The sequence below is a fragment of the Mirounga angustirostris genome, unplaced genomic scaffold (assembly GCF_029215605.1).
Source record: "Mirounga angustirostris isolate CCGP_5_RB_7025 unplaced genomic scaffold, mMirAng1.0.hap1 SCAF_5, whole genome shotgun sequence".
Classification (NCBI taxonomy): domain Eukaryota; kingdom Metazoa; phylum Chordata; class Mammalia; order Carnivora; family Phocidae; genus Mirounga; species Mirounga angustirostris.
The window spans coordinates 45,540,462-45,563,258 of NW_026991713.1; the positions used below are offsets into that span (position 1 = coordinate 45,540,462).

The window sequence follows — 22,797 nt, forward strand, 5'->3', positions numbered from 1 at the left end:
CTTCCAGTCCCCTTTCTCTCAGAAATAGGGCCTGTGTCAAATATGTAGGTATTTCCCACGGCCAGGCCGGACTCTGTTTCCAACAGGGACTGTGGCTTGGACAATGGTTCTTACACAGACACTAAAGTTCTTTAGTTCAGTCATTGTGTTCGAGAAGAACTAGTAACCCCTTAGCTAGCATTTGATGGAACATCTAGATTTACATATTTCCTTAATTGCATTTTTTGGAATGTGAGTGAGATTCATCTGACCAGAGTTAAATGCCTCTTTTATTCCCCTACCCAAGGCAAAATTCAACTCCATGCTCTTAAAAAAAAAAAAAAAAAAAAAAAAAAGTGAGGTGGGAGGATGTATGGAATCTTACTTAATTCCAATCTGAATAAATTTGAAGGTTTCAATAAAGTGGGACGAGGGAGTTACATTACCAAACACAGGAAAGATACACCTTTACCTTCCAAAGAGGAAATGTCAATTGCCAAAGCTTTCGCTTATTCAGCTCAATCGAAAAGGCTATTTTGATTTTAATAATGAATGTTATTCCTGGTTGCCAGATTCCCCAAATCAGTTGCTAAGAGCCTCCAAAACTGTTGTCCTTAATAATTTCTCGCAAAAATTTCTTCGTGACTGTAAAAACTTGAAAGTTAGGTTTACTCTTCCTTATTTATTTACTATAAATTAACAGTAAATCTTGTATTTAGCTCCATTTAAACCCCCCTCTGCAGCTGCCCATTTGAAAAATAAAATGGTTGCCTTCTTTCACTTCAGTGGGCACGATACAAAACACCCATTGAGCTTTCCCTTCACTGCAGCTGCCAGTGCCCAGCCGACTTTTAACAAACCAGCCAAGCGGAATCACAATGCAGCTGCAACATTTTATGGTATTTCTGTTGGTTCTCTTTTGAGACTGGAGGTGTTAATTAGGAATCAAAGAACACAACCCTGCCAGCTTTCTTTCACAAACCATACCCTGGTCACTGCAGTTTGCAGAAGAAAATAAATCTAATAAAGGGATAAAAATGTTGTTTGTCACACCAGTAAAGTGTACTTAAGACCCTTTGATCAAAAGCTTTTTATGTCGTCTTGTCAGATGGGCTGGAAATATTGTATTTTTCCCCTTTCTCTCCCTTCTTCATGCAGACTTCTCTGATTTTGAATTTCAAGACTGTCTGGAAGAAAAAAATATAAGCATAGTCATATGCAGGATTATTACTTAGAGGTGAAAGCTGGTCTCATAGAGCAGAGTCATTTTGTTTCTTAGAAAATTGTTCCTATTCAACAGAGAGTCCTGTTATGGGTTCACACAAAACTGGGCCTTCTATTAGCATATTTACCGTATTCTAACCACAGGTTCTCGCGCTTATACTTTACATATACATCTGTCAATACTCTATTTGGGGTAGATTATTTGTTGCATAAATCTTTTTCAGTGTTATAAGAGGATTTTTTTTACATACACAGAATTGAGTATTCTCATAAGCGTAACATCCAGATATATATACACACACACATACAAACATATATATATGTATAATGTTAATTTATCAAATAGTGTGTCATTTTTATATAGTTTTTATGCATCTCAAGTATCACGCATTCAGATGTAACAGCGTGAAGTCATTACCTTTAATCTTCAGTCAAAGTTAAAAGCTTATAGTAAGTTTATGAAGTTAGCACTGCTGGGAATTAGTCAAGCCTGCTAGCTCTCTCAGCAAGAGGTTTTGCTGCTAGATGCACAAATCATGCCAAAATCCATTAATCCTGCTTGAGAGAGGCAGAAAGGTCTGCTTGTTGATTTAATGTTAATGAAATGAATGGGCTCCTGAGGCTACCTACAGAGGCCCTCTAAACTGAAAAACAAATAAAGTCATTTTAAGTAATGCTCACTGCGGGAGAGTAAACAATGCTCCCAGATTTGCTGTACAAAATGAATGTGGGTGTGGATGCGTAGAAACCTCCCATTTTCTACAATCTCGCTACACCTGTCCTGGTGTACAATACACACAACTGTCAAGCTGACAGATTCATAGATAACTGGAGAGACCTCAGAGCATATGCTCACCACTCTGACTTTACAGATGTGAAAACTGAGGCCGGGAGGGTATGCATATCCTGCCAGAGATTCTACAGCTGATAGCGGGGGAGCTAGACCTAGTTCAGTGGTTCTCAAAACCTGACCGCGCATTGAATTTGCCTTGGGGAGTAAAAAATCATTCTGATGCCTCGCTTCTTCCCCCAGAGATTCTGATTGAGTTGGTTTGGTGAGGGATCTAGGCCTCAAGATGGTTAAGGTTAGGTTCCAAATGGAGCTTATGTGAAGACAATTTGAGAACCATGGACTAGACCTCTAACAGGGCACACTGCTCCTCTGTGCGTTGGGTCTGTTTTGTCCCGCTGCACCACAGTGTGAACTATTTCCCAGCTCCTAGGAGTATGCCAGGTGCCTTAGCATCCTATGGAGAGAGTAGATACATGTGTTTAGAGATTTTCAGGTTGTTTGCAAAATGAGTTTCCGTTTCTTCCACGTGTAAATGCAGAGATGTGCCCCCGCTGTGGGTGTGTAGTATGTGTGAGTGTGCGTGCAGACCCCTTGAAGGACGGACATCTACCTGTCAGGTGAGCCCACCCCACAGCTGAGACGGTCGCCAGGGTCTGTGCCATCTTGGCAGCCTGAGCTTGTGCTTCACTTTTCTCTCTGTCCTGCCGTGGACCTCACCTTTGGGTCTTACTTGACGCTTTTTTATTCTTTTCTTATTTGCCCCAGTCTCCTTTGGGTTGTGGCTTTTCTCGTACCCCCTTGCCACCTGGAGAACTGTGCTTTGCCTGAGGCAGATCCTTCTGACTCTTCATTTGAAATTGTTTGACTTTTGCTGCCTTCAGATTCAGTCTGGTTTGGTGATTGTTTAAACTGCTTGATAAAGCGAGGCTGATAGATCCCACTTGTCCAATCTAAGCTGCTGGGTAACACATAGTAGACGTCTGCCCGAGCGTTCCTTCAGTTTTGGCTTTAGTGCTGTAAAATAAATCAGCTTCCTACTTCAGTGATTCAGTGGGCACTCAAGAATTCCAGAATCATCCTTTCACATGTAGTAAGATATGAAAGTGTTCCTAGAGAGTTCCCTTGTCCTTTTCGGACCTGCTCTCTTGATTTCATTGGTCATGGGTGAAGCAGCTTGCCTCTTCTGCGGGGGGCTGTTGAGAATCTGTGAAGATGGTGACACAGGGCTCATCCAGCAGAATTAAAAGGCTGTCTGGTCCAATAACCGCCCACCCATCTCTCCTCTCTGCTGGGGATCACTGGCCCAGCAGCTCAAAGACAAGCCTGAGTGGTGCTTTGACCCTCTATTTAACTTTGAATCCCTTCCCCCTCACAGAGTCAAGTCATTGGTATCTATTATTCTCCAGGAAATAATTTCAGCCTCGTTGTCATCACTGACTGCAAAGATCCTTCCTGCAATTGCATTGAACTAACGGCTTCTTTTTCAAAGACAGCTACCGTTAATTCCTCACGGAAATTCACCTCTTTTGAAGGTATTTTCAGATAGACATAAACCTATTCCTTATATGTTTTTTTTCCCCTAGTTATTTTTTTCTGCCGTTAATACATTTAAAAAATCAAACACATTTTTGTTGTGTTGAAAATGTAGTTTTCCTGGGTGTATCTCTGGCTCTGAGAAAAAGCTGGGTTCCGTATATCCTCTCTGCCCCCCGCTAAATCCATCATCTCTCACCTGCTGCTACAGTAAGTCAACTGCTGAGATTGGGCTTCTGAGAGCCCAAGAAGTGACCAAACTGATTGTTTCCTACATACTCAGGAAAAACCGTGGGGATGGGTGAGATGAAAATGAGAGGAGAAAAACAATTTCAGCCCAGGACCACAAACTGTGGGCCATTCATTGAACCCTGTCTGAAAAGTGGGCTTTTACCATTAGGCCACTGGCCCACAATCGGTGACAAAGCGTCTGCTCAGTCATCAGCCACCCTGAAGGTCTGTGCAGTGTCTACACAACGTTATGCACCCACGTGAAAATATGAGACTTCATTCAATACACAGAATCCTTTATCTATTTGATACCAAGGATCAAAGATGAAAGAATCTTTTAAACTTAAACAGGTGCTGGGTGACACACTATTCATGTGAAGCTGCCCCTTTTTGCTTCCCCTATTCTTTTACCTAAAAAATCTTGTTTAATGAAAATTATAAAGTTTTGGGGCAATGGATTTAACTATTTTGGGGAACAGCAATAAGAGGCAACACTGTATTTGCAAAGCATGGGTTTAGGGGCACCTGAATGGCTCAGTCAGTTAAGCGTCGGACTGTTGATTTCGGCTCAGGTCATGGTCTCAGTGTCCTAAAATTGAGCCCCGTGTCAGGCTCTGCACTCAGTGTGGAGTCTGCTTGAGATTCTCTCCCTCTCCCTCTGCCCCTCCCCCTGCTCATGCTCTCTCTCTCTAAATAAATACAATCTAAAAAAAAAAAAAGTATGGGTTTAGTGTTTTAACAACAACTTCATCAGCAACAGAGACAGTAGTCCCTAACATTTAATGTGCACTCCACACATGAGGCATTATGCAAAGTGCTTCACATGTATGATCTTACCAATCTTCACAACAATCCCGTGAGGGAGGTATCACGATTGTTGCCATTTTACACATGAGGAAACTGAGACACAGAGTAACTTGCCAAGGTTACTCAAGATAGGTCTGTGATCTTTGTCAAGCTGTTCTCACTTCCAAAGTAGGGATAATTATAACTTTTACTGTCTGTTATGAGGGGCAAATGAGAAATTGGGGGCAAAAAGCATTCTCTGAATTGTTTTTTCTCTCCTTCTTGGGAGTTCACAAACAATGCAGTCTGCCAAGTGTAGAGGGAAGGACCTCTCTGCTATCACAATATAAGATTATACCAGCTTGTCTCACTTTCTGTTACACATTTGATGGCCAGAAAAATGGGGCCCTGTATTTTAGATGTAGAAAAGTGCACTTCCCGTAGAGTTTAGGGAAACAGGAGAGTGCCGCCTAGTGACTCTCCCTGGAGCATGCCCTGGGACTGGCACGCAAGGACAGAGGGTGTTTTAAATGTCGGTTTTAATGTTGTTTAGGTATGGTATAGCCCATAGATCAGGAGACAACTGTTAGTGAAAAGACAGTTTGTTACTCACAGTTCCCAAGAGTTGGGGGTACATCAGGCCATGCAGGGTCACATGGGCGAACACCAGAGTCAGGAAGAAGAAGGAGAGGGAGGAAAGCATGGGCATGAGCGTTCATTGTGGTTTCCATGTGAAGGAACAGACAGGGTAAGCAGGCTAGGAATTGGCTAGTTGGAATAATTTCAGCAGGCTCGGGGGTGCAGGGGCTGTCCAGAGTCGTCTGGTACCTGGCCCTGGGGTCATTAGAATAGGTAATATAGACCTAGAGTGTAAGAGCCTTGTAAGAGCCCAATAGAGCCCAATAATGAAGGCGGTGGGGGTGTGGGCCTTGGATCGGTTGGTTTGCATATGAAAGGCACACTTGCAGAGGAATTTTAGATAGCTCCGAGAGAGACCATCTCTCCTGGGTCAACAAGTCCACAAGAGAGCAAAGGATCACAAAATGCAGAAAATGAAAAACATATTAATACACAGGGATTCTGAAAACAAAACAACGCAGGGTTTGTGTGTTCTGATCTCAATCCCAGGGAGAGTCTTCTTTGGTCCAAGAAAATCCATAATTCAAGGGGTATACATAATCTAGTAATGAAAACAGACAAGCAGATCAGACAAGCAGACAAATATGGTGGTCAAGTGTGGTGAGTTCTATGACAGAGGTGGGCTCAGCATGATAAGGAACCATCAGAGACTGGTTTCTAGAGTGGTGGGTCACACAAGGCTTTCCGGAAGAGGTGGATGTTTGAACTGAGTATGGAAAGACTCATAGAAGTGAGCAAAATGAAAAAGAAGAAAGGGATTCCAAGCAGACACCAACACACGTGAACACCTGGAGGAAGGAAACATGGAAATTGTAGGTGGAGTTGCATACGGCTGGAGTGAAGAGAGCAGGAGGGGCTAGTCTGTGGAGCTGGCCGCAGGGTTTGCAGGTGAGGAATGAAGCAAGAGAAGCTTACTTTGTGGGTCAGACTGAGAATTTAAACTTTATCATGAAAGTCCTAGGAAACCACTGAAGGACTGCATATAAGGGAGACATGGCCACAGTTGCATCTTAGACAAACTAGCATGATGGTAGGGAATGTGTGTGTCCTTAGGGTCTGTGGAAACCAAGACAGGAGGCTGCCACGGTGATCCAGGCAAAAATCGAGGAGAGAGACTGAATTAATGCAGTTTCAGTGCTAGATGAGAAAGGGAGCACATTCAAGAGACACGAAGACAATCTAAATTTGGTCAAGTTAAGGTCACAAATGAAATTCAAATTATAATAAACACATGTTTAACTACTATGAACAGACATTTGGGAAATTATTTATTTATTCCTCAAACTAAATCTGATTGTTTCCTTCTGTTTTGCAGATTTTTAGGTGATACAGAGACACTTTATCTGTATCTACAATGGGCCAAAAAAAGACAATACAGTTAAAATTCAGGCACATATATTTACGTATATAGCACGCATAAGCAACAGGATTATTTGGCAACATCTAGAAAGATAACTGGGATTTTTAGAATTCACCTGAGTATCTGGCATTGGAACAAAAAAGTGACAAGAAGGAACACTCAGCTGGGGTTCTCAGGAGAGCTGGGTTCCAACTCCACCTTTTCCAGCCATGTGCTTTTGGGAATGTCATTTACCTCTTAGGAGCATGAATTTCATCATCTGTGAAATGAAGGTGTTGGATTAGGTGACCTCCAAGGTGCTTCACATTCTAAATCCCATGGGTGGACACAGCGTCTGACTCATCAGAAACCTCGGCAACCTATCTAAGTGATTTTCATTCTGTTTATCTGGGCAATTAGGGTAATGCTCTAGCAATCATGATTAAATTTCAGTTTTGCACTCTATAATGTGACCTTAGGTATACAGCTTAGTCCTGCTGGTGATTTGTGGATAAAAGATTATCTTTAGTTCTTTAAGGTAGAACCATACTCTACATGTAGTTAGCTACTAACACAAGCTGTGAATTGGTATTATCATTAACATCAATCTATCAAAATTAGCCTTTCCTTCCCCAATATACAATTAACTATGTTTTGAGGCGTTTCTACAGCTAAGGGAAAGGGTGCCTCAAATTACTACCCACTAGTCATTCGGGACCAGACGGTATCCACCTAACACTTGTCAGGATTATAAGACCGTGGGGAAGTGGACTCTACGCTGGATGACCAGCAGCTGTAAGGTGGAAGGTGCATACTCGCTGTCAGTGAACCATGTTGCTCAAACTTCTGAGATCTTCAAATGAGATACGCTTACACCCTGGGAGAATCTGGTTTAAGGAGGATTTCCTTTTGCTACCCGAAGTGAAAAGAAGACTCAGTGAAAAAGGATCTTGAACTTCCTCCGTTGCCCTGAGCCCCAGAGTACGACAGCTGCCGAGGGAAGGGGCTGCTGTGAGTGCGGTTCTCCCACCGCAGGGAGAGTGATGTGGCTTCCCCAGGTTCAAATCAAAGACCTCAATTTCGGTGCACTTAGAGTTAATACTTTAATCCCAAAGACTCTTCTCTCTAAACTTCCCTTCATCTCGTAGTTTGAAGCCCTGGGGGACGTGTCTGAGATAAGGAAAATGCATGTTTCCAGTCTTCTGATACTATCTGGAAGCCAGGGATGGAGAAGGATCGAGAGACAAAGGAGAAGTGTACATCTGTGTCAGGGGGCCTAGTAGAGGTCTCACCATCTCTCAGTCCTGCCCGCACTGTTTCTTGGGTAGCAGATTTCCTTGCTTTGTCTTTCCACCTCTCTTGGCATTTTTTCCTAGGCTTTACTTTATGCGGCAGTTGACACTCCAATGGTCATAGAGTAGGTCTACCACCCAAACGTAGGCATGCCTTTCTGCTAAGGGTCCCTTCAGGGCAGGAAGTTTGAAGGGAAAATAAGGAAGAAGATGTCTTATTTCGGTCTTCACTAGAAGACGCCAAACTCATTCTATAGATTCATTCAACAAACACTGTGAAATAAATATTTATTACCAAAGTCTCAATATATATACAAAAAATAGATGATCCTTCCACGGAAAATTTTATTTGTTTTTTATAACCAAATAATCTTCACTGCATATGTATACAAAAAGGGAAAGGTTATTTCGTGCTGATAGATTGAAAGACCAATTGATTATGTAACAGAGTTCCTTCAAGTAAGTGCCTCCCACGAAAATTAATAACCTGAAAACTTCAAGTGCCACGTGGTGTTTTGTGTGTTGAACCAATAACCTCATTAAAATAACATTGGGTAAACCCAAACACAACACAATGAAATTTCTAACACAGCCCACATTAACCAACCAACTTTAAAATAATATCTTTGTTATGTACTAAGGTTAAAAATTCAGCAAATTCTTTATATTTTTTCCACTTGAGATCATGTGTGGTTTTCTACTTCCCTGAGAAGTACACTTTTGCGGCTTTTTTGATCAAAGGCAGGTTATTTTTGCAAATAGACATCTTTTGTAGAGTCCCTGTTCTACTTCTTCAGAGTTTCAAGAAAAAAGAAGCACAAAAATATTTACCAGTTTTTTAGTGAAACATAAAAATTCTTAGGTTCTTTTCTTTTCTGAGTGTCGACTTTGGAAAGGAAGGGAAGGCATGAATGTAAGGTTAGCCATCACAGTGTGGTGTGTGTGTGAGGGAGAAAAGGAGGAGGAAGGAGGAAATAAAGGAATTTGGCTGCAGAATTGAGTAACAGTTTGAAACACTTGGCTTCCAGTTGTGAAAGATGAGCAACACTGCGGAAAAGGCTGGGCTAACAAGGGACCACTTGAAGAAAGCTTAATCTCAGCTTCCTCAGATGATGAGGAAGGTCAGCTCGGTGCACACGTTCCCCGTGGGAGGTGGGCTCCCTTTGCCAGGACAATGGTCTTCGCATTTCAGCTTCTGAACTAAACTGAAGGTGCCTTCACACAGCCAGCTCCTCAGCCTCTCGCCTTGAAAGAGTTGGCTCTCCGCGGCCACGCCATGTCAATGTTATGTGTCATTTCCACAGAGCAAGTGGCAGAAAGAAAACCGTTTCTTACTGGTATGTTGGTGCCGTGGGTGTTCGTGTGTGTGCAGGAAAGGGATTGCTTTCCTCCCCACTGACAACCACAGTCCTTGTTAGAAGACGAAACCAAGCTCCTTCTGAAGGCAAGGAGGATAAAATGAATGCAGAAAAAATGTGTATGCCTCACAAATGAGACCCCTGAAAGTGACTGCTGCATAATTTTAATTTATTAATGTTAAGGGGTGCCTGGGTGGCTCGGTTGTTAAGCGTCTGCCTTTGGCTCAGGTGATGATCATCCCAGGGTCCTGGGATCGAGCCCCGCATCGGGCTCCCTGCTCAGCAGGAGGCCTACTTCTCCCTCTCCCACTCCCCCTGCTTGTGTTCCCTCTCTCGCTGTGTCTCTCTCTGTCAAATAAATAAATAAAATCTTTTTAAAAAGTTTATTAATGTTAAAACAAAACTGGAGTTGGGAGTGGTGTTTTAGGAGATTTTAGAGATTATATCCATATGTGTCCTACATTTCTAAACATCAATTCTTACTTGATGACGTGTTCTTTATACTGAATATAATTTATAATTAATTGGCTTGCTATTGGTTTTTCATATTGTTGACTTTGTAATACAATAAATGGTTAACACGCAAGAGATTTCCAGCAGCAAATGAAATGAAAGACTGATGAAATAGGATAGATAGTTTAGGAAGAGTTTTTCTTTGTTCAAAGGGGGGAACTCTTCTCTGATTTATCCAGATTTCTAATTTACACAGATGTCTGTATCACCGGCCTAATTGTTAAACCATGCACAGTTTACAGGTAGATAAGCAGACAAAACTTTGAAATAATTTCCATTCTGAATCAAATGATAGTATGGCAACCTTTATGACATCGATTCATCTTATCAGCTTTAAAGGTGAATACAAACTCAAAATTTGCCTATTAAGAAAGTTCATGTCTCTCTGAATTGAGGAATAGTTCTAAAGAATTCAGCCGCTTTATTTGACACAAGGATCTGGTCATAGAAAAAAAAGAGTTTTATTCTTGACTTGGAAGTTATTAGTCAACTGATCACTCTTTAGGATACTTGGGCAGCTACCACAATTTATCTTTGACTTGGGGACAAGAAAAATTGTTTCTGTGGTAGTAAGAAAATGGATATATGAAAAGATATCTACTAAACTTAAAATATTGGCCCTTAGCTATATAATGTTATTCTCACTTTACTGAAAATTAAAAACTTCATTTCCCAATTAGTTGAAGAAATATTTCTGGTATTAGAGCTTCGTAAATTGTGTTCCTGAAAAAAAAATGTGCTGAAATATTTCAGCACCAGTTATAATTACTGTGAGGCATAACTATAAATTAGAAGGCTGGTTTTCTTGTATTTCTGGTAAACTGGCTCTGAAGATAATTTCAGAGAGGTCCCAAAACACGTTGAGCAATGTAAATATCCTTGAATAAGCAGACAGGCCTGCAAGTTTGGGAGGATGATAGTATCTGTGTCACAGGGTGTTTGTGGGGCCTATGAATGAGTCAAGGACTTAGCATAATGCCTAGTACTCAGGGGGAACAATACAAATGTCAGCTGTTATTACAATAAAATGATTTAGATATGTAAATTATGGTGTGTTTGTTAAAATAAGCAACTCATTGCATCCTTTAAGCTGAATACAATTTAATTGTATTTCAAGTGGGGCTGGGCCATACATAGCTGCAGAGAGCCTTGCGTGGTTCTGTTACATGCAGACGGGCCTCTTTTAGCCACTGGGATTTCAGCAGCTGGCTCCGCCAACTCTATTCACTCCCACACCGTCAATGTTTACTGAACATCCCTTAAGTGTCAGGCACTGGGGTGGACACTTGTGTTATAAAGTGGAAAATTTCCTACCCTGGAGGAGCTCAAAGTCCAGTGAGGAGGATAAACCCTGAAGGAAAGAGAGCTCGTCATCACATCCTGGAGTGTTATTCCACTTGACCTTAAAAGGAAGACCGTTTCATGGACATGGTCAGTTCCTCTGCGTCCTCTCAAAGCAAATTTCTGCTTCTCCAATCCCAGACTTAAACACTGAGAGCAGGGGTAATAAACATTTGAAGGTATGAGGAAGGAGTTCAGCTTGTGAAGCATCTTTTAAACAGCTCTTCTCCTATGGCGGACACCCTGTTAACAGTCTTTTAGTATTACCACTAGATAATGTAATTCCATCACGTGAAATCAAATGGCTAACGTCGTTCTACCTACCAGTTTCAAATAAGGCATTTCCATTTGGGCTCGATCAGTGTAATAAAAAACATTCACTGGGAGAGGCAGGAGAACATGCCGGGGATTCCAAGAATGGGCCTGCCTCTTAACCTCTAGAGAACAAAATTAATTTTGAATTATGAAAAATTTTATGAAAAAAATTCCACCCTATAGCCTATGAAGTATCTCCCTTTTCCATAGAAAAGGAGTTCCCTGGGTGAAACTAAGTGTTGTAGTTGGCATCTATAATGAGTGGATAAAAATGTGGATTGAAGCTGAAAGATACGGGAATAAAAAAGTTGCAGGAGGTTAGAACTCATGGATACATTTAACAAGTGAAATTCTGCTAAGAGACATCAAAACAGGACTAGATAATCAGCTTGTTTTCTTTGGTATGTAATATATCAGTTGTGGCTCTGATGCAAGTCTGATTCATCTTTGTGCTATAAAATGAGACTCTGTAAAGGAAAACATTGCAACAGGAGTGAAGAGGTTGAATCTCATAGGAAGGAACCTGCCTTCTCATGAAGAATTCAATTTGCTAGAAATACCCACTTGTGGGGTGTTTATGAGGAAATGTACCATTTAGCATTATTCTAAATTTATATAAATAACTGAACAAAAACAAAAAATTACTCCACAGAATTGCTCAATGCAGAGCTCACTACTGTTTTTCATTTCTATCATATGGCATTATGATTTGGATTAATTGGAAACATACTTCAACTTATAGCTAAAATGACTTACATGTATGAGTTTAATAGAAAAAACATAAAAAATGGTTTACTAAGGTCAGTAGTTATTAGGTATCAGTTATAAAACTACAAATATTCTGCAATGTCTTTAATTATATGACAGCTTTTTGGGGTTAATTGCTTACATGGATACTATTTCTATGCCTTTGACAGGTGCCTTGGAAATTAAAAAAAAAATCAAATAGTTCAGTTAAAAAATTTAACTATGAGAAATCATAGACCAAAACTTAGTGTTTTTGAACTTCTTCAAACACATCCAAGTGGGAATGGTTCCATTATCAAAATACATTTTATTTAACTACAAATGGGTTCTTCTTTTTAATTCCAATCTTCTAATTCATTTGTGATTGTTATCAAAGCTCCTTTACTTTGAAGATTTTATTTATTTATTCATAAGAGATGGGGGGGGCAGGTTCCCCACTGAGCGGGGAGCCCGATGCGGGACTCGATCCCAGGACCCTGGGATCATGACCTGAGCTGAAGGCAGATGCTTAACCATCTGAGCCACCCAGGCACCCTAAAGCTCCTTTACTTTGAAGAAAACGCATAAGGACAAGAAAAGATTGAAGATCTGATTGAAGATCATATTTCTTATATGTAAAACTTCATTCTTGTCACACAAACTCTGTCATGCACATGTTGATCATATTCAATAAAATATTTACTTTAAATCTATGCCACAAAATTGTTTGAATCAGAACCACTGCTTAAAAAAAAAAAATCACTCAGAATAATTTAGTCAATGAGTTTCAGTAATTGCCCCCATAACAAAAACACTACTAAAACAACCCTGGGAATCCTGGAGAAAAAGAAAGAACTTCTTTAAAATGAAGAAAAGTCATTGACATCATTCCATTTTCAATGAATTTTGAGAGCAATCTGTGGAGCAAACTGCATACATTTAGCAATTGATCTAAATTTTAAGACTGTTATAACAAAAGCTAAAGGCTTTGTAACCATTTCTAAACTACAAACATTTTCCTTGATTTAAAATACTTTTCTTTGCTTGCAGGGAAGCAGAAATACATTAAACCATTTCAAAGAAGATTCTAAAAATATTCTTTAATTTTGAAACTGCATCTTAAATGCTTAAAACATATGTATGACACCAGGGCCATACTTAATTAGTTATAATTGAGGGTTTTGATCAGTTTTTATTAATACCAGTTTTGCTAACTATGTGTAAAATTAAATTTTGTTATAAAGTTACATATGGAAAAGTAAGCAAGCTACACAAAAATTAAAAAAAAAATTCATTCTCCTGGTTCCTTTGGTTCATGAATTTGCTTGTGGATGAAATGTTTATGTCTTCAAGCAACAGCAGGGAAAAACTCAGTGTTCATTTAAAAATAAAATGGCTGTTCTAGATCAATAAAGAAAAGTATATTTTCTATACTAAAACTATATTAGGATGTTCATAAGGATTTAGTTTTTCTATCTGGATGCCACACTAACTGGATGAAAGGCACATCTAAGTAGCATAGGGGAAATTATTTTTAAGACCCAATTAGCAAAAAATGTCCACATTTCATGCATTAAAATAATTTACCTAGAATAAGATTATCTGCTAGAGCTACTTTATTTCTGACAGATCATTACTGGTAGATTGAGATGTATTAAACACTACAAACAATTACTGCCTGCTTTTATGTCTCAACTTTAGTGTTTTCCTTATTTTAATGCAGAGGGAGCTTTATTAGCCTATTTATTATTTTGTGAAATCAGAGCCCAAAACAACTGGAAGAGAGAGAGAGAGAGAAAGAGAAGATTAAGATTGAGATTTTCCAGTGTTTCCACCATGTTCAGTGGTCCAATTACAGATCTACTGGGGAATGCAGTTCAGTAAGAAAAGAGAATTAATATTAATGTTTAGACTGGCTTAAGATTCAGCTTTTCTGGGGGAACAAAGATTATAAAACTGCACATAAATAGCTCCTGCCTTATATGAAGAGGTTCAGAAAACCTTCTTTACCTATCAGTCTGACTAGCCAGCTATCAGATGATGGCAAGTCCATTTGCCAAATGTGTCCAGCGGCAACTTGCCATCATCAATCTGTTTGAAGAAAATTAAATGCTTGTTCTTTTGTGGGTAGGGGAGGAAGATGAAGAGATAATATTTTGACTCAGATAAATGGTGATAACCTACTACAAACAATAAAAGATAGTAGTCTGCCTTTTTACCCACATCAGTCCTTGGCAGAGTTTGATGTTCTCCCCAAAGTTTAATTACGACCGGGCCCCAGCGGTATGGGGCTATAATTTCGTGGTCTCTTTCAAGAGCAAAGGGAAGTTATTTCTTAAAATAAGGAAACCTGTACATTTATTTGAATATGAGTAAATAAAAATTTCTCTTTTAGGTTAGGAGTGCACAAGTGAAGGCAGAAATGGTCAGATAATTCTAGGTGTAACCAAAAGAGGGCACCATCTACCCTTAATGTCTGCACAGAGTTCCTGTGGTTGTAAAAACAAAACCCAAAAAACTCCAAGCCCCTCAACCCCTCAAAATCCACCCCCACCCCCCAAGAAAGGGCATCCCGTGGCTCCTGACATTTTGTACTCTATAAGGAGACCAAATTCTGAAACTGCACCTTATGAGGAACATCGGTTTGGTTATTTACTTCAGGACTGATTTCTACGTTCAGCAACTCATGGTGCCTGACGTGTTGGCCACGAGAAGCAAGTATTTAACATTCACTGTGACACTTTTCAGACACTTCGAGATTAAGATTTTATAGGGCACTGAGAAAATTTCCCCTTAGGCCAGAGTAAGGCTGTCATCAAACAGCACGAGAAAAAGATGACAATTAACTTCCTAATGCTATCTTAACTCCGAGGGGTTATCTATAATGATAGATAGATAAGGAACAGTGGCAGTAAGCTCTCCTCACACAGGGAGGACACAGTTAAATGCATTTGAGGTATGTGGGAAATAATCTGAAACAGCATTTGATGCCAACTTTTAGCAACAGAAGCCTAACAAATGTTCATTCTTTCAAGTGGGAAAAAAAAGCATCCTGACACTACTCATAAATTTATTTTCTGTATTCTTAAACATGTCTTATGACAAGTGCATGATTAAAATTATCAGTGTTTGGGGGGATTGCACACCGCCCTTGTATCTAATCAATTTCTTCAGGGTGACGGGGAAGAATAGTTCCAGGCTCTTAAGTGCAGTTACCAAACTGCTCTCAAAAATTCACTATACAGAAGACCACATGATTCTTGAAACAATGAGTTTAGCATTTAAACCAGAGGCTGGGGATGAGCATGTATGTCACTTTGTAGTACAGACAGCTGTTGAGGAAGAAGAAATGTGAATTCTTAGAGAATGGTCGTTTCCACCACTGGAAACAAATCACTACCACACGCAATGAGTGTAATTGGAGGAAAACCTGGTGGGGAAATAAATAATTTTATAATCTTTTCAAGTAAAGAAAAGCACCCAAAATAGTTTTATGGTAGATGAGAAGGGGACTGCCATCTAACACTAAAATCTAGCAGGATGGTGCCCTCTGAATTTCAACGCAATATTAAAGCAAATAAAAAAATTTTTGTCTTTCTCATTCTGTCTCTAGAAAAAGAATCACTATCTAGTGGAAGGCGTTGTGCAAGCCTCTTCATGTTTCTTTTCTCCAGAAAACAACTCAACAGAGGAGAGAACGAGTTCACACAAACATCCCAACTCGCTCCTGCCAAGGTACATCAGAGAAGCCGAAATTGGGATTGCGTGGGCTTGGGGTGGGCTCACGGCTGTGGCTCGAATTAAAACCTAAACGTGTCACCTTGTGACCACCTCGTGACCCCTTTTTCAGAGTGGCTCTGACCCTGGTCTCTCTCTGCCCGAAGGAACCGAGCCGCAGACACTCTATGGGTTTGGGGGAAGTAGTCGCCTTGGTCCCCGAGAATCGGGTTCCTCCTGGGTCACCTCATCCACCCAACCACCTGTTATCCTTCGGGCCTCGGTGTTCCAGAGACAAAATTATGAAATGAGCCGCAGCCTCGTCTTCGCGGTTGGGGCTGTGGAGGCGGTGGTGGGGGAGGAGGATCCCCGAGGGGTGACAGAGAGCTTCGGGTCTCCTCCGGGTAGTCGGCGTCGCTGTTTACCAGCCCCACCGCCTTCAGCCCACTTCCCTTTTCCTCCCCGGGAGGAGGAGATGGTTAAAGATTACACCGTGGCCGCGGGCACTTCAAAGGGCGGCTCGGGCAGCCAAAGGTAAAGATAACGTTCTGGCAGCTCTAATCGGGGTTTGTGGTTGCTACATTTTAATCACTTCATTAAAAGAAAGAAAGAAAGAAAAATCAAGAAAAGAAGAAAAGAAAAAGGTTACATCACACGTCCGTGCAAGGGGTGCAGAGTAAGTTCCTTTGGGGCTGGGCAAGTCGGAGTTCTCTTTCGGGGAAACTTTTTATAGCCCGTGTCTTCGTGGAACGCGGCCCGACGCGGAGGGGAGGTTGGGGCAGGGGTCAGTTGGGCAGCCCGCCCTTAGGCTCCAGGCTCAGGGGTGCAAATGCCCACACTGCAAGCAAATGCCTACAACCGGGAGCCCCGCGACCAGCCTAGAGCTGCACTGGGAAGCTGCGACGCACTAGCGCTTTCTGGGGCTTGCATCTGAAGCCGTTTCTCTGCGGGCCCGAAAAGTGCGCTTGTGCCCACCCTGAGACACGTGCATTTCTCTGGGGCCCAAACACGTCTGTCCAAGATGCCCTCTGCAAACTCGCCCGGTCCCTTCCAGACCCCCGGGCTGGTCTCCCCCGATTTGCCCCCTTCCCGGAGCCGAGCGGCGCGCACTTACAGGTAGGAGGTGAAGACGCTGAGGTTGGCGGGCAGCTCCGAGAGCCCCAGGTCCGAGCAGTCCACCCTGAGCAGCATCCTGCCGTCGGGCTCGCACTGACAGTGCGCGGGGCACCCCCGCAGCAGCGCGCCGGGCCTCGGCGAACCGCCCACGGCCGCCAGCTGCAGCAGGACCGGCAAGGACAGGAGCACGCCGACCGGGGAGGTGTCCATGGTGCCCGGGCGGGGGGCCGGGAGCGAGCCGCGGTCGGAGGGCAGCGTCCGGGGTGCCGCGGGCCTCGGCCGCTTAGCGCTCGCCTGCAGCGCTGGGCGCCGCGCTCCTGCCCCACGGCGGGGGCACCGAGGATAAGCGCCGCGGGGCCGGGCCGTGCCCGTTGCCGCCACGCGGGCCTCCGGAGCGGCCCTGGCTGCGGCCGCCGCAGGGGCAGAGAGCGTTGCTGCTGCAGGCCGCCTGCTCGGTGTGGAGCAGCATCTCCGCTCGCACGCTTGTTTTTTAAAGCGCTCCGGCCCGAATTGCGCGCCCAGTGACGTCAGCGCAGCCCGGCTTCCCAGGCACCCCCCGCCCGGCCGCACTTTCCCTCCTCCGGCCCCCTCCCTCCTTTCCCGATCGCCGGCTGGGAGGCGGCTGGCGGCGAGAGGTGCCGGCTGGCTCTCGGCGCTCGGGCTGGGCCGCCGCCGGGCGGATTCCGGCGCTCGGCCCCGTGTGAGGGCCGGGCGACCCCCCACCCTCATTCCCCTGGGCGTCGTGGCGACCCAGAGCCGAGAGCCGAAAGGGACCTGCCTGAGGGACACACACGGCTGCGCAGAGACCGAAGGACGCAGCACGCTTCCTCCATGCCCCCTTCAAATAATGGGTGGAATACATGGAGTGATTAAAAAAAAGACTAAAATTCAATCCAGAAAAAGTTATCAGGGTAAGGAGGCAGGCATTCCCGGGCGAACGATGGGTGGCCTTTTTGATCCATACCTCACAGCACGCCGTATAGCTCGCTTTTGCCTTCAAATCAAAGTGCCGGGTTAATGGCTAAATGAATACGGCTCGTGAGCAAGGACTGCAATTCTGCCTTCCTAACTTTGGGGCGAGAAGTCGAAAGGGCTATTTTTTTTGAAGTGTTTCAGGATCCCCTGGAAAGTCACCTTTAGTAGAACAATACCGGACGGACAGACAGATGGCTGTTTGCTTTTGTTCAGGGAGGGGCCTTTTCTTGCCAAGTGCCCCTAGGGTGCTCTAGGGCAGCCCCCCCCACCCCCGTCCCCCCAGGCAAGAGGCACGGGGCTCTGGGAGAACCTTTGCCGAGTACCAGTGCAGAATGTGTCTTCTCACACACTTCAGCAAGTGCCCTAGGGTGAAACTAGGGGAGAAAGGAGAAGGACTTAGGGCTTTCTTGGAGAGACAGCCTCAGTGGGAACAAGTCAAACGTCTCCAGACCCGAGACAGAGTGGCTGAAAGAGGTGACAGCCCAAGCCTGTCACATCAACTCACAAAAATGCACAATTTTCTCTCTGGGGTACAATGCCTCCTTGTTTCATGAAGGTGGAGAACCCTTTTGGCTCTCAAGGCCTCTCTTAGTCTTCTTCCACTTAGCCTTTCCCACCGAATTTCCGAATAAACTTCAGAATTTTACAATTGGGAAGTTCTTTTTCTTTTTTGTTAGATGTATTTACCCTCCTTCGTTGAAGGAGTGATCCCCACACCTGGCTGATCACCTGCTTTTATGGGCTTTTATGATTAATATAGGTACCTGGGGCTAAATGGGCTTTTATGATTAATATAGGTACCTGGACCTAAATGAGTATTCTGAACATGTCCTTTTCTTGGGTGAATCCCATCATTTGCAAGTTTGTGATTCTCTGGATTAGATGGAGGGGTAGAGTGGCTAAGAATTAGAAACTCCATCCTCCTCGTTTTGCAAATAAAGGAACTATGTGGCCCAGAGATACTGGAAAATTTGACAGAGGCTGCTGAAAACTCTGAGTTAAGCCTGGTTTCTGGACATTAGTGCAGTGCCCGGTTCTGGACTGTTTCTTCACTTATCCCTAGGCACACCACATCCCCTACCATCACTTTGCTCATTCCCACATTATTGTTTCTCCCAGCCATTCCTTCCACATGTATAGAATGCCTACTAATTGCCTATTTTCATTCCCACTTTTTTTCTTTCCCGCAGATTACTTATTTTGTAAGTGCAACTCAAGATTTATTCTTTTTATGAAACCTCCCATGACCGCAGTCTGCATTAATCATCAAGCAACCACTATTTGTAGAACAACGATGATCATGATGCAGCAGCAACCTGAGGGGAAGTTAGCTCTCGGCATGGAGCTTGCAGTCTGAAGGGGAATCCCACGGAAGACGAGTCTCACTGAACAGTATGTTGTAAATACCACAAAATTTAGTTCTGAGGTTTTCTTGAAAGCATATTTGTTTTGTTTTGCCAACTTTATTGTGACAACTTTGGAGGCAGGGACTAGGCCATTTGTCTTATCTTTACCTCTAGGACTGAAGCTCACAGTAGTGACCCCAAACCTAACAAATATTTACTGACTGACTGATTTATCAACATAGGCATCCAAATATGGTTGTGTCCACCTCCTGCCTAAAAACTTTTGGCAATACTTTCTTGACTTCAGGGTTGTTGAAAAGAGCATAACACTTTAGTTGTAGAATGAATCAGGCAGAACCAGAGTTGAATGTAGGTTCTGCCAGTTTCAGGCAATTTGATCAGAGGCGCAGAATGAGCCCACCTGTCTTAGCTACCTTCTCTGTAAAAGGCGGGTAATTATGCACCTACGTTGTTCTAAATGTGAAAATGTCTGGAACTCGGCCTAGAGCAGAATAGATTTTCAAACCTGTGTTAGTGCCTTTCCTCCTCTTTTCAGGATTTAAAGCTTGTTAATAAATTCATGTAGAGTAGAGGGATTTCTGATTCAGTTAAATGGGGGTAGACAGCTGTGTTGAATGAGGCCAGGTATATTGAGCATCTGTTTATCTATCTATCTATCTATCTATCTATCTATCTATCTATCTATCTATCTATCTACCTGTCTATCTGCATGCCAGTGTTTCCCCTCTCTCCTTTTGGTTGGAACACTCCACCCTTCTTGGGAACCTTTAACTGATTCTGGAGGGGCTATTGTGTGGTTCTACCTCCCTGCCCCTGGGCAGGTATATGACCCAAGCAATGAAATCTGAATCTGTTTGAGGGATTGTCATAGACCCTGGGGTGAGAAGATCTTCTCTGGCTTCTTGAGTTTAAGGACAAGGAAAATTAGAGTCAGGGGCGCTGTTATTCTGCTGTAGAGAAAACTCACTGGACATTATTAGCATTAGTAAAGAGAGAAGCAAAATCCTAGGGTTATCTTTTAAACACCTGGATCTAAGACTATTTCTACCCATCGCCTCCAAATTGGTGAACCAATCAATTTTGTCTTGTTTTGTTTGAGGTAGTGAGTGAGGATTTAGTTGTGATCACTTATAGGCAAGAATGCTCAGTAAAAACCTGAAAGTGCAGGAAGTGTGGACATTTAAGAGTGACCAGATGAACCCCCAAGGTCTTGTAGACCTTAAAAGATAGAAATCATATAGGTTGAAAATAGGAATGATTTGGCTAATGGTAATTGTATTGCCTGAATGCATGTATCTTAGTCATTTTATCTGAACTAATAAAGATGAGAATATGGCAAATCAAATTCCTTGCACACTAAATAAAAAATTTCTAGTAAGGACATTGAGGAGTAGTCTGTCTGTTTTGTGGCAAATACCATTTAATTTATAAGATCAGTTTCTCAAATTGCATTATAATAACCATCAGCATCAACTCAGCTCTTTATATATTCATATCCTCACTGGGTCCTCTTAACAAGTTTAAGAGATAGGTATTATTCTTACCCCAATTTTAAGAATAGGAAATGCAAGTGGTTTTCCTAATGGAGACCAGCAAGCCAGTGATAGAACTAAAATTCTAACTTGAGTCTTAAGACTTTAAGTTCTTTTCCAAATCCCTTGAGAATTCTAAGCACTACCACTCCCACCCTCAAACACACACACACACACACACACACGCATGCACGCACACACACACACACAGACTTAAACTGGATAAGATCTTGGGTTTACTGTCAGTCATTTCATTGAGAAAGAAATTCACATTTTTAAAAAATTTTTATTTTTTAAAGATTTTATTTTTAAGTAATCTCTACATTCAGTGTGGGGCTTGAACTTACAACCCCAAGATCAAGAGTTGCATACTCTACCAACTGAGCTAGGCAGGGACCCCATCACATATTTTTTTTAAAAGAAAAGTATAGTCTTTTGGACTGCAATGGAACCAGCTGGAGCAGAGAATGGTGGCTTTGTATGTGAAGAGTAGGGGCAAGTATATATTCAAGCTTTTTCCTCTTAAATATATACATTTCTGTTTTCTCTTGATAGCTCACAGGAATACATTCTGGTGAGATGTCAGAGCAAAACAACAATACCTTTACTTGTGATAGTAAGGCTAGTAGGCTATTCATTTAGTATTTTGTCTAGGTGAAATGTTCTTATTTATGATTTTGGAAGGTATCTCAGTGTTAACGAGCCGGTATGTAATGGAAGATCTCATGCCAGAATTTAAATCACTTATTACTTCTCAGACTCTTTGATTGCAAGGTCCTAAAATCGATTCTGGTAAAGCGCAATCTGGTACGTGTCTACTTTCTGGGCTTGCTAAATGGATGATTTCCTAATTCTTTAATCTTTGATAAAAGTCCACCACTAAAAACATTCATGTACACCACAAGAATTACTAATAAGCTTGGTTGAAGCATGCCAGGATAATTTTAGTTAACAGGTAAGTCAATATTTCTTTTACAAGTATAGTGAAATAGTGTTTACACAACTGGTGGGCTATTATGGGCTTATTTAACTTGTTTGAAAGAGTATAGAGCCCATTATTTGCCCTGCTCATTTTACATTCATGATATAATCAGGCTTATGCTGAATTTCTTAACTTCCTTTCACCAACAAAATCTAATTAATTGAGAAGGGAGGAGGATTTAAGAATAAAGATCTATTTTCTCTCAGAATTATTTATTTTGCAAGAAAGCATTAGTTCAGCTAGTTCATTACTTTGAAACAGCCTGTTATATAAAATCAAGTGGATCTGTCTTTGATATTATCCAACGTAAAGAAACCTTTAAATATATCCACATGTTCACAACATGCTAAAAGAAAGGACAGTGCTATATTATTGATTCTTTAGCTCATTTTGATCCTCTTGTCTTATTTCATGTATGATAATGAACATGGTTCTACTGGTATGTGGCGGGCTTCCTGAGAACATATGTCCAATCAAACTCACATGTGAACCAGGGAGAGGTTTTCTTTTCAAACGAAGAGTAAAATAAATGAGAAAAAGATAACAAAACACTTCAAATTAAATGATCTTACTGCTTATTCACACACTTTATTTAATTCTGCCAAATATTACCTTAACATCTGGACAAACTCTTCCATATGCCCAATATGATGGATCCTTTCCTGTCTTTTTAGAAGTATACTTTTTGGATTTTTAACCATCTACCATGTCCACATGCTCATATTTAAATGGCAGGGCTCAGACAGAGCATAGGCCTTACTCCAAAATGATGAGGTGCTAACAGGTTCCTCTTCCCAGAACTGCTTCCCCCAAGGCCTGTTGCTAGAGTATATACAGACCTACAACTCCTCATCTGCAATTCTGAAATCCCAAGAGCTCTGCAAAGGAAAGGTTTTCTGAAACAAATTTGGTGGCACAATCTGAACCGAATGGATGCGAGTCTCTCTTTCTTACATTTCCTGTTACTGTTCACTCAGTTTGCTGCAGAAATATTGATGTCCTTGATTGCAGGGTGCTAGCCCGGCTTCCACTGGGAGTT

The 22,797-nt window shown here is 42.1% G+C and overlaps 1 protein-coding gene across 1 annotated transcript in view; it reads right to left on the minus strand.

The window, feature by feature from the left end:
• Positions 1 to 17,456, minus strand: part of LGR5 (leucine rich repeat containing G protein-coupled receptor 5) — a 126,655-nt gene extending 109,199 nt beyond the window's left edge. The window contains exon 1 of the mRNA XM_045872956.3: positions 16,901 to 17,456. Coding sequence (XP_045728912.3) covers positions 16,901 to 17,112 — 212 coding nt within the window. The 5' untranslated portion in view covers positions 17,113 to 17,456. The remainder of the gene's footprint in view (positions 1 to 16,900) is intronic.
• Between the last annotated feature and the right edge of the window lie 5,341 nt (positions 17,457 to 22,797).